General features: G+C 42.4%; 1 protein-coding gene and 1 pseudogene across 10 annotated transcripts in view; one reads left to right on the plus strand and one right to left on the minus strand.

The window, feature by feature from the left end:
* The window catches only part of HYDIN (HYDIN, axonemal central pair apparatus protein), a 337,481-nt gene that overhangs the window by 296,258 nt on the left and 29,189 nt on the right, over positions 1 to 12,034 (plus strand). For 7 of the 10 annotated variants that reach the window (XM_025045274.1, XM_025045278.1, XM_025045279.1 and 4 more), the window contains 7 exons: positions 721 to 939; positions 4,016 to 4,176; positions 7,011 to 7,108; positions 7,910 to 8,117; positions 9,260 to 9,472; positions 9,933 to 10,071; positions 11,121 to 11,286. In XM_025045274.1, coding sequence (XP_024901042.1) covers positions 721 to 939; positions 4,016 to 4,176; positions 7,011 to 7,108; positions 7,910 to 8,117; positions 9,260 to 9,472; positions 9,933 to 10,071; positions 11,121 to 11,286 — 1,204 coding nt within the window. Of the gene's footprint in view, positions 1 to 720; positions 940 to 1,366; positions 1,458 to 4,015; positions 4,177 to 7,010; positions 7,109 to 7,909; positions 8,118 to 9,259; positions 9,473 to 9,932; positions 10,072 to 11,120; positions 11,287 to 12,034 lie in introns of those variants that run through there. The other 3 variants (XM_025045276.1, XM_025045281.1, XM_025045282.1) reach the window with 3 other exon arrangements.
* Positions 3,476 to 3,594, minus strand: LOC112478253 (annotated as a pseudogene).

Below are 12,034 nucleotides of genomic sequence, written 5' to 3' on the forward strand. Positions count from 1 at the left end.
TTGACCAAGGCCTAGGTCAACATGATAGCCCATCCTAGCCTCCAGCCAGTAGTCGCTCTTTATAGACAGTTCATTTCTGAGTTCCCAGGACACTGGATATACTCATATATATATCCACTGCCTCCTGCTCTGTTTCAGCCACCAAGTCTATTCAAACACAGAACTCTAGGGGAATAGAGAAAGGAGGGTTGGGGACCCTATCTTTAAGTCTTCGAGTGCTATCAAGAGGAAGTTTTGCTTTCTGGGAGGATGTAAAGCATTAGTAAAAGTAGGCAGAGATAGCTTCTTATAGTCCATTTATACCCACGTACACACACACTCATGCATACATATCCACACACACACACACATACACACACACACACACACACACACATTTGTGGCCGGTAGGATTACTAAGCTATCTTCTCCCTTCACTTTACAGAAGAAAGCATTTTTATCAGAAACATGAAAGGACTATCATATATATCATATACGTATATGTATTTATGTATGATATGATATGTACGGAGTGTATAGATATACACACATGGTACATATGTGGGGTTTTCTGCATAAGACACTTTTGTACACTTTTAAGACAATCTACATATATGGGCTTGAACGATGCACTTTTTAGCAAGACTTATCGCTCTACCCCTCCTCTAGAATGTCACCATCAGGGAGCAAGAGCCCTCAATAGTGAATTCACAAAAATACTAATACCATGTTCTTCCCCAGATTGGCCACCTCCACCCTGGGTGCTCCAAGGACATAGTGGTGACAATGAAGTCAGACATGCCCATCAACCTGAAGAAGATGGGGGTCAAGTGTAAGCTCTCCAAGATCGTGTTTCAGCTCCCTGCAGACCAGGTTCATGACTGGGATGACCGCATGCGCACAGTCAAGTGGGTGGACGCACACAGAAACATGCCTGGGACTTTAACTACAAAACGAAAAGTGAGTAGGGACTTCAAGCACAGATTGGATCAGGTCTGCCCTTCCTGGGTGCCTACTGCTCTCGAGTTCAGTGTGTCATCATTTCCTTCTTTCATAGAAAAAGGAAGAGTTGCCATTTCACTCAATCTTGATGTCAGAAATGCAAACCGGACTTCCAAGCACTCCATCCACACTACATGTGCCACACGAACCACACATTTTAATTGGTAGAGCTTTAGATTAAGTCTCGATACCTAGTTGAACATGTCCTCCCACATTTTTCTTTTTTAAAAATGTCATGACTAATCTTTTAGTTCTTTCCATTTTACCCTGTGTGTCCAGAATTAGATTAGTTCTAATCTTTGGTTAATGACAGAATCTCATCTTTGGTCCATGCATAGCCCTCTTTTAATTATTCCTGGTTGATTTCTTTTTAATAATATCATAGACAAAGATGAACCCACACACAACACAGGAAGTAGAACATGGATAACCTGTATGGTTTTCAGCCATTCCATCCCCCTGCCTCCCTCCTAAAGGTAATCACTGCTATCCTGAATCTTATTTGCTCATTTCCTTGAATGTTATCTTTTACTTCTTTTTTTAACCTGTGCATTCTAAAAGGCATACCGTTTAGATGTAGTTTTTAACTTTATTTTTTAAAAGGTTATTGCTTGTGCTCGTGCACATTATTGCATGTGGTTAGAGTACACCTATTTTACTGCTATATAAAATTCCATTATTATTTACCATCCATTTTTCTTTTGAAAGTTATTTATGGTTTTGCTATCATGGACAGTGTTTCTGTGAGCATTACTGTTCATGTCACATCAGATTCATTTGCAAGAATTTATATTCCTAGAAGTGGAATTGCTGAATCATAGGTATGTAAATGTTCAACTTTCCAGGATAACACCTAAGCATTTCCAAACTGCAGTACCAATTTATACTTCAGCTAGCAGAGATCTTACTGATCCACATTTTCTCCAATATGTGGCATTGTCAGCCTTTTTTATTTTTATCATTTAAATGTATAGGAAATGGTTTCTTTTGGGGCGTATTTTGCATTTCTTCATCACTAATAAAGTTGAATATTTCTTCATATGGTCATTGGCCATGCAAGTTCTCTCTTATATAAATGCCTTTTGCCCATTTTTAATTATGCTGCTTGTCTTTGTATGAGTTATTTTATTTTTTATAAACTCTACTGTTCTTATTTTTCTGAAAATGTCTTCACCAAATTTATAACTCATCTTTTCATTTTCTTTAATGTCTCTTTTGATGAACAAAATTGTTCATCTCTCCTCATAATTATTTCTCCTTGTGTCTTATGTTTAAAACTCTTCCCTAACAGAGAAGAAAAATATTCACTTTTTCTTTTCTTTATGTTAAATAGGTTTGCTTTTGATATTTAAGCCCTTGGCCCGCCTGGCTTTTATGCATAGTATGAGGCAAAGATCCAATTTCATATTTTTCCATCTAGATAACTAATCTTGCCAAATCTCTTTTTTGTTTAATCCTTCTGTTCCCTACTGATCTGCCATGCCTCCCTTGTCATCTTAATTTTATATGTGCCTAGAATGTCTCCTGTCTCTATATTCTACTTTATTGCTGATTTTTCTATCCCCGTGCCAGTTTTACACTGCTTTAATTTCTATAGCTTCATAGTCAGCCTTGATACCTAGAGAGGAAGTCCCTCCTCCACACTGTTTTGTTCTGAAGTGTTTTTGTTATTCTTGGCCCTTTATTTTTCTACATGATTTTGGAATTCATTTAGCAAGTACAGCTGACCCTTGAATAATGTGGGTTTGAACTGTGTGGGTCCACATAGATGTGGATTTTTTCAAATAAATACTGTAAATGTATTTCTCTTCTTTATGATTTTCTTAATAACATTCTTTTCTTCAGCTTACTTTATTATAAGAATACAGTATATAATACCTATAGAATACAAAATATGTGTTAATCGACTGTTAATGTTATCACTAAGGCTTCTGGTCAACAATAGGCTATTAGTAATTAAATTTGGGGAGAGTCAAAAGTTACACACAGATTTTTGACTGCATGGGGATTCTATGTCCCTAACCCCTGCATTGTTTAAGAGTCAACTGTACTATGAAAACCCTGATGGAAACTTGATTGGAATTAGATTACATCTATAAATCAGTTCAGGAAGAACTGACAATTTTATATCAATTCATCCTTTTCATTAAAAAGGTATATCATTCTATTTATTTTGGTCTTTAAGATTTTTTTTACTATCATTTGGTTTCTTTAACAGTATTAGGATTCTTCAGGTTTTTTTATTGGTTCTTGAGTCAATTTTATTAAATAATTTTTCTAGGAATTTGCCCTTCAACTAAGTTGTCATGTATTTTCATAAAATTATTCATAATATTTTCTTATCATATGTTTAAATCTATAAGATCTATAGTAATGTCCCCTTTTCGTTTCTTTTTTCTTTCTTTTTTTTTTTAGGCAAGGCAACCCTTGGTTGACCTCACAGATTGCAAGGAACTTGTCAGCTTACAATCCCCTTTTTTTTTTTTAACGCCTACACCTACAGCACCTGGTCTTCCTAGGTGGTCTCCCATCCAAGTACTAACCAGGCCCGACCCTGCTTAGCTTCCGAAATCAGACAGGATCGGGCTTGTTCAGGGTAGCATGGCTGTAGATCCCTTTTTGTTTCTGATAATGATTATTTGTATTTTTTCCTTTTTTTCTTGATTAGTCTCACCAAAGGTTTTTTAAATTGTTTCAAATAAACAACTTTTGGCTTTCTTAGTCCTTTCTGTTCTAGATTTATTTTCTATTTTATTAATATCTGTCTCTATCTGTATGATTTTCTTTCTCCTACCTTCATTGGAGTCCATCTGAACCCAACACTCATGTCTATGCAGTCTGTGCTCAGTAATGTCTTATTTCCTTTCCTATTTGTGAGTCATTTTTGATTTGCCTTAATCATCTATTCTGGAACTTGAGTTTGTGAGTTGGTATTAATTTGCATAAGTAGAATAAAATACTGTGTTATCCCTCCCATTATCCCTGTGGGATAGCTGGCTCTGCATCTCTGAGGACACAGCTGCCTTTGTTACAGGTGGTAGAGATGGATCCTGAGCCTGCTCACTCAATACTGGAAGAAAACTATCGAGAACTGCAGCTTCAGATCAGTGCAAACGTGGATTTCGCCTCATACAAGTGCCAAACAAGTGATGTGCGCTTTAAGGAAACGCTAGTTTACCAAACCCGAGTGTTTGAGTGAGTCCTCAAAAGCCTCTGGCATTCACCAGAGAAGCTCTTTCATTTCATCATTCACCAAACATTTATTTAGTGTCTTTAACAGTATATACCATGCATCGTCTAAGTAACATGCACCAAAGTGTCTTCAAGGGTTCAATAAAACATTCAGACCCACAAAGCAATTGAAGTTCACACTTGAAATCAAATTATAGGCTGGGAAACACAGTCAACCAGGAAGGTGGCATCAGGCAGTTAGCTTCAGTGGGAGTAATCTTTGCAGCAGTCCACTGCCACTCAGGAACTTCTTGTCGGTCCCCCGGGCGAGGACAGCTCAGACAATATCTACACTAGTGGGGATGGGGTCCATTAGATTAGAAGCCCCATGACCAACAGAAGCTAACATTTCTCATAACCACCCCAAAAGTATAGCTTCCAGGATGCCTGCAGGGAAAATGCCCAGTTACAAGAGCCTCTATGCTCAAGAGAACTCAAAACTATGGCTTTCCTCCAGATAACCATCATTCCTCCCAGACCAAATACTATTTACCAAGCAGGGGTCATTTTTACTAGAAACAATGGTGCCTAATTACATAGCTGACATTTCTTCTTTATTTTCCAGGGAAACAATGCTAGAAAGTTAGTTCAAATCCACATTGTCTTTACAAGGAGAAAGAGTTATGTTAATCCTTCACCCATGCTCAGATGCAGGGATACAAAGATGCCAGAGGTCCTACCCTCAGAGCTCATGGTCTAGAGTTAGGGGTGGGGGAATGGGTGAAAACAGGTGAACTGATGGCTGCAGCATGGTGTCCTCTGTATGAAGGCCAAGGCCCTAAAGCAGACCAAGATATGGAAGAGTGTCAGGGAAGGCTTCCCAGACAAAGTGGTGCCCCAGCTTAATTTTGGAGAACAAATAGAAGGTATCCAGGTAAAGAAGTAGGAAAAAAAAAGACCTTTTAGGCAGAGAAAGCAACATATACAGAGACAAAGAGAGAGGGCCTGTGACTAATCTTTGAGAATTACAAACACAAAAAATGTAAACCACTGACATTTCTACTTTTCAAAAATTCGTTATTAATTTGTTCAACTCATTTTCATTTGCACTGAAAGTGTCCTCTCAAATTATTATAGAACCAAAGACATAAGATAGGAAGTGGGATCTTTTGCTGATGCCCATTTTACCTAAAGCAGGGATCAGCAAACTATGGCCCGGGACCAAATCCAGCTGATGCAGGATATGGGGAAGACCAAGCCCTGTCCTGAGCGAAGAGGGTTCTTTGGCGGAGAATGTAGAAAGAATTCAACATGCACGTCAAAGTTAGGGTCAAAAGGAAAGTTTATTAAAGAAGGGGAAAAGCAAAGACTAGAGAAAGCAAAGTCAAAAACCCAAGACAAAGAAAAAAAAGCCCTGAGTGTGGGGGATGGAGTTTATATATCATTCTTTAGTTCCTGTGAGTTACAGTTTAAAGACTTTGTTTACTCCTTTCCTGTGATATGGGCATACAGTGAGGAAGGAGAAGAGTATAGCATGAGAGGCCTGCTGGCGGTTCCCAGCCTTTAATCCTTAGGTTCCCTATGGTTTTAGCCATAGGGAATGAACGATTTTATTTGAGTAGGGTAGCCACTTGAAGACTGTTGTTCCTGTTTCCCCTTCACTGGTGTGGGAAATGGGTTGTTAGCAATCCTAACAGAAATCTTCCTTTGTTCTGCAGGGGTCCTCCCGGCCTGGCTACAGGGCTGATCAGCAGGTTGCAATCTCCGAATGCAGCTTGATTTGATATTTTAGTTCTCTTGCCTACGTTACAGCTAGCTACCTATATTTGTAAATAGTTTTGTTGGCATTTCTGTATTGTCAGTGGCTGCATCCACCCTGCAGCAGTAGAGTGAGTAGTTGCTGCAGGGACCTACAGCATGAAAAGCCAAAAAATCTTACGATCTAGCCCTTTAGAAAAGTTTGCCAACCCCTGACCTAAACCAAGATTTCTTTTTATGAAAACTATCTTGTGCCATTAAGATTTCTCTACTTGATAAAAATTTTCTTTAGGATGAAGACCAGTACTCACAAATTCACACAATAAATACAAGCCCCTGAGGTCAATGCATGGTCTACCTGGATGGGATCATGGAGCTCTAATCCCCAAACTCCACCCCTTACCTATCCCCCACAAACTCTCAACTTTCACTACTCCCCTAAAACAAGGAAGAGCATGTCTGTTTTTTTCCTCTTGCACAATCATTTTCTTGTATTGAGAGGCTTCACGCTCCTGCTGTCACTGTCTGTGATCAAGTTTCATAGTGATTCCGGAAAAAGCTTCTATCTCCCAGTTCTTGTATTAGAGCAGGAAAACTTAGGCAGAATTTGAGATGAGTCTGTGTCTCAGCCAGTAAAGGCATCTCAGGAAGGGGTCAGATGATTTCTGATGACAGGGACATTGTTTCTGATGGGAAGTGATTCAGGAAGGGAAGGGCTATGGAATTTGCACCCCAGGATAGTACCATCACGTGAAATAGATTTTTGTTTCCTCTCTCATGGGAATTTCAAGATTACCGTGATGCATTCTGAGAGCTCATTGTATAGGGTCCCTGTGATATACAAGATGATTTTAAGTGCTAAATATTTGGATATTTTTACTGTTAATAGCTATGTACCTATTTTATGGGTCTTAGAAGGAAATATGATTGACACATCAATTGCATTATCTCAGAATAAATTGCTTAAAACTTGCCTTTTGAAGAAAGATTTAAGTAACAAAGTGACTTTAAAAAGTTAAATAACAGTATAGATGATGTGCAGACAGGACAAAAATCATCCGCAACACATTTCTCCAATCCATTCCCTGATCTATTTGTAGGTTTGAACTGATTAATTCAGGAAATGTGCAGCTGGAATTCAGCTGGAACCTAGAAGAGGTGGCAAAGGCTGTCAGCTTTGTCATGCCGGATAACCAAGGTAAATACGATGCCAGGTAAAAACCAGGGTTCGAGCTTAGTCCCCAATAAGTAGAAGAGCTTCGTTCCTGGAAAAGCGAGCACTGCTCCCATGGCCTCCTAAGTAGCTAAGGAGAAGCAGAGCAGAGGCCTCTTGACATATGCAGAGCCTGAGAAACTCAAGAGCTGACCTCTGCCCTCCTGTAGCCTAGACCCTGGCCTGCCACAAGGCCAACACCCCCTCTCACATCTCTAAGAATCTTTTCTTTTGGATCTTAACCTTCTAGGTGATTACAGACTCTTGGAGGAAATGATGAAAACTATGAACTAGCTCCCCAGGAAAATACACAATATGCCCAATTTGCAGTTTATATACATGAAGCACTCAAAAGGGGCCCATAACTTGGTAGGCAAACATCCATTACTACTGCTTCACTTTTGGAGATTCTCACACCTTCCAAATGGAGCCTTATCCATGGGCTCCCAGGTTGTGAACTCCTACTTTAAAAAAGTGATCCTCCAAAAATGATGTTCCCAGCCCATCGTTTTTGAGGCAAAAGACATCTGTTTGACCCACTCCCTTGAGCCAAAAGGAAACAGATTTGAAAACTTGATGGAATTAATTGAAGTATTTTTCATGAGTTGCCTGTGAGAGGTATGAGTCAATTTCTTACTCCTACTGTCCAAAGTTAAGTATCTGCCAGAAGAGGTGAGCCCACAGAAACAACCCATGGAGGGTCCCTAAGGGCCCATGAGTGGACCTCCTTCTCCTTGTCCTCCCAGCGCAAGTGCAGAGTATCCCTGGCCCTCTGTCTGCCCCCAGGTTCCTCTCAAAAAGAGCAACTGAGCCAGGGGACACTGCTCACAGGCAGCACTCTGGAGAGCGCTGTGGACCACTGGAACGAAGCTCTCTCACAGTCCTTCTCTGTGGAGCCTACCTCGGGCGTCGTGCCTATGGGGAAGACTCAGAAGATCAAAGTGAAATTCTCCCCATTGGAGGTCGGAGACTTCGAGAGCAATCTTTCCTGCCAGTAAGATGTGCTCCCCAGAACAAAGCTCTGCAGTTCCTGTCCCTCTTCTATCCCACCACTACCACCATTCTGTCCAGCCCTAGACCCCTGCACAGCCCAAACGGACACATTTCCCTTCGGAAGGAGTCACAGGGGCCAGCCTTTAGAGAACAAGGAGAATTCGGTCCTTTGTATTGCTCATCAACCCTGTCTAGACTCTTCGTCCAGCCCACCTCTCCCTTCCTGGTCACATACAAAAGTCCACGGGGGAACAGAATGCTTGACAGCCAGGTCCAGTCCAGTCCTGTGACAAGCAAGAACTTGGGAAAGCTTTCTTATACCTTTACTGAGACTGGGCTTCCTTAACTTTAAAATTCAAATAACAATGTCCACCTTCTGGAGTTGTCACTGAAGATAATTCAGTGAAGCTTAGAACAGAACCTGGCACACAATAAGCACAGCAAACATTAGGTGGTAGACGTGGTACATAGTAGGTGAGGAATAGATGGGACCCAGGCCCAGTGAGAAAAAAGCTAATCCAATAACCGCTGGCAGTGACAGTCCCTGACGCGGTGCCCACTCACAGAAAAGCTCCTTGGAGAATGCCTGCCTTACCCACGGCCTGGGCGGAAGAGCCAGATGAGCCTCCTGGAAACCCCACAGTTACCCTGCAGGGACCCCTCCCACACCTGGGCCACCTAAGCTTAGAGCTGGTGCTGGAAGTCTGCTCACATCCTGTCCACTTTCTCCTGGGAGCTCAGGACACATTTTTAGGATTTCTATATCACTTTTTATATCCACGGGCTGCCTATGAGAGGGCCCGCAGGCGAAGCCTCGGTGCTCATCTTACAGCAGGGAGATTTTCCGATCACTGATGGAGGCAGTAACCTGAGGCCATACTTAGGTATACAGAAGGAACCAGAATCCAGGCTCCTCAGACGCAGCCCGTTCATACATTCATCCATCCACTCGACAATTATTAATGATCACCTACTATGCATCATGTACTATTCAAGGCACTGAGGTTATGTTATTGACAAAGACAGATTCAGCCTCTGTTCTCATGGAGCTCACATTCTGGAGGATGTAATATTCATTTCTGACCAACTAAGAAAGCAATAATTGATTAAAACTAAAAAATTAAAATAATCTTATCCTCTCAGGATTCCCAACCTGCCGCCTGGAGAGCGAGGCCCGGTCTTGTCAGCAAAAGGGCGGAGCTGCTTGCCCTTTTGCCATTTTGACCTGAAAGACTCGGACTACATCAGTGGTCATCGGCGCAACCCGGATCTCCGCGGGCCTAGCGGTGGGGCTGTGGATCCAAACACCCGGGTGATTGAATTCACCAGTGTGGGCATAGGAGGGAAGAATCTCCGGTGAGTTGCTTAAGTTTGCATCAGTTGAATTCCTATCAGTCAGCCCTTCTAAAGAACTCAGAGGGGGAATTCAGAGAAACAAGCTAGGTGGGTTCCTAGAAGCAGGCTTGATATCCTGGGGCCTAAGAGAACTCCCACAGTAAGGAAGCTGAATTCTGTCTCCTTAGTTTTGACACTAGGAGAAATTTGGAAGGCATAAAAATATAATCTCTGACCACCACCTTGACCACAGAGGATCACTAGGACAGAAGGGCCCTTGACATCATCGTTATTCCAAAGTCCAGTACTCCGGCCATACTTTACACCCCCAAGTGAGATGTAGTTTTCATTTCTACAGTAACGGAGTGTCTGAAACGGTTCTGATTCCCACATAGCGGGGCTGTGTTAGGGCAGATCCTAAGAACGTTTCACTTAATCCTCAACCCCCTCTCTCTGCTTTCAATTCTTCACCCTTGACCAGGACTTTTACAATCCTGAACCCAACCACTAGCACCTACTCCTTCTGCTGGGTCTCTGAAGAAATGGAAAGTCTCCAGAACCCTCCAGCCTTCACATGCCTGACAGAGAAAGGCTTCATCCACCCTGAAAAGAAAGCTGAGGTGTGTGCGTGAACGAGGACCACTCGACCCAGGGCTTTAATCATTCTGTCTGTCTCCGAACAGCAAGTGTGCCATAGGCCAGAGATAGAGTTAGGGAGAACGGCCTAAGGGTGCATTCATCAGCAAGTATTTCTTGAGTGGCTACTATATGCGTTAGGCAGTCCTCATGAACGAGACAGACCTGAGCTCTCTTGGTTGGCCGTGAGAAAAAGAGACCTCTGGTATTTGCAGTTTTGAAAAATTAGATTATTAAAGCAGGAAAGGGGAGCTGGACACCAACGCCTGAAGACTCTAGGCGTTGACATGAATCGAAGCATTATTTTTGTCCGAAGGACTGACAGCAGTGAAAGGACACAGATGTGTCTTCACTCGGTCAGGCCAAAGGGCAAGACAGAAAAGTGGAATCATGTCCCATCTCTTAGTCCTGTTGTTGACATAGTGATATAGTTTAAGGGATCAGACTTAACGAAATACGAACTCGCTGCTCAAAACAGATCTGCAGTCCCCGTGTCCTATAAGTCCCTGCAGAGAATCTTGGAGGCAGAAATAAATCTGTGAAACAGAAATTACAAATTCAGGTGCTTTCATGAAGGTCCTACAAAGGAAGGAAGCAGGCCCAGGGAACAATGACAGGTAATGCTGCGCACCAGAACTGGCTGGCCACAGTGCTCCGGCAGATGACTACCACACAGACAAGTGGACCCCAGGGTTGCCAACTCTCCCAAACTTTTTGGTGAAAGTCAAAATTCCAAATATCTATCTAAATCTCTCTATGTCTACCTACCATCCAAATACATGAAATACGGCAGCCTGGCCAACAGAGAATGTGGATGGGGTACGTCCCCTTAGAAAGACCTGTGAGCAAACAGCAAACACATTGATGTTGCTGGAAGAGCCAAATTGTACATGCCCTTCAGAGAGGTTAGAAAGGTAGTGATGATCTGGTAATGTCAGCCATCATAAACCTCAGTGCTGACAAGCCTCCGAGGGCACACAGGGTAAATAAACAGGAGCGTCTCTTACCACTCTGTTCCAAACTGTCTTCTTAGATTGTCTTCCAGTTCACGCCTTCCCATCTGGACATCACGGAAGCATTCTGGACTTTCTTAATCCCCGAACACAACATCACAGTCCCTTTCCTGCTGGTAGGCAAAGCCTCTGACCCTCTCATCAATCTGAACAAATCACACCTCAACTTCAGTTGTCTCCTCATCGGTAAGGCTGCCTTGTTGGTTAACATTTAGAGTTGGCGTAACCTATAGGGGAAGGGAGTGGGACCAACGCCTCCTGTGTACGTCAGGAGCAAACTTGGGTGATGGACTTGTCCTGGTGTCTTCCAGAAGCATGTCAGAGGGCTTTTCTCACTGTTCACAAAGCCACAAAATATTTACATCTCAATCTAATTTCCATCAAGCATCTTCTAAATAAAACTACTATATGCGTTAGGCAGTCCTCATGAACGAGACAGACCTGAGCTCTCTTGGTTGGCCGTGAGAAAAAGAGACCTCTGGTATTTGCAGTTTTGAAAAATTAGATTATTAAAGCAGGAAAGGGGAGCTGGACACCAACGCCTGAAGACTCTAGGCGTTGACATGAATCGAAGCATTATTTTTGTCCGAAGGACTGACAGCAGTGAAAGGACACAGATGTGTCTTCACTCGGTCAGGCCAAAGGGCAAGACCAAAAAAGGGAATCATGTCCCATCTCTTAGTCCTGTTGTTGACATAGTGATATAGTTTAAGGGATCAGACTTAACGAAATATGAACTCGCTGCTCAAAACAGATCTGCAGTCCCCGTGTCCTATAAGTCCTGCAGAGAATCTTGGAGGCAGAAATAAATCTGTGAAACAGAAATTACAAATTCAGGTGCTTTCATGAAGGTCCTACAAAGGAAGGAAGCAGGCCCAGGGAACAATGACAGGTAATGCTGGGCACCAGAACTGGCTGGCCACAGTGCTCCGGC

Source organism: Pteropus alecto, unplaced genomic scaffold (genome assembly GCF_000325575.1).
Source record: "Pteropus alecto unplaced genomic scaffold, ASM32557v1 scaffold42, whole genome shotgun sequence".
NCBI classification, from domain to species: Eukaryota; Metazoa; Chordata; class Mammalia; order Chiroptera; family Pteropodidae; genus Pteropus; species Pteropus alecto.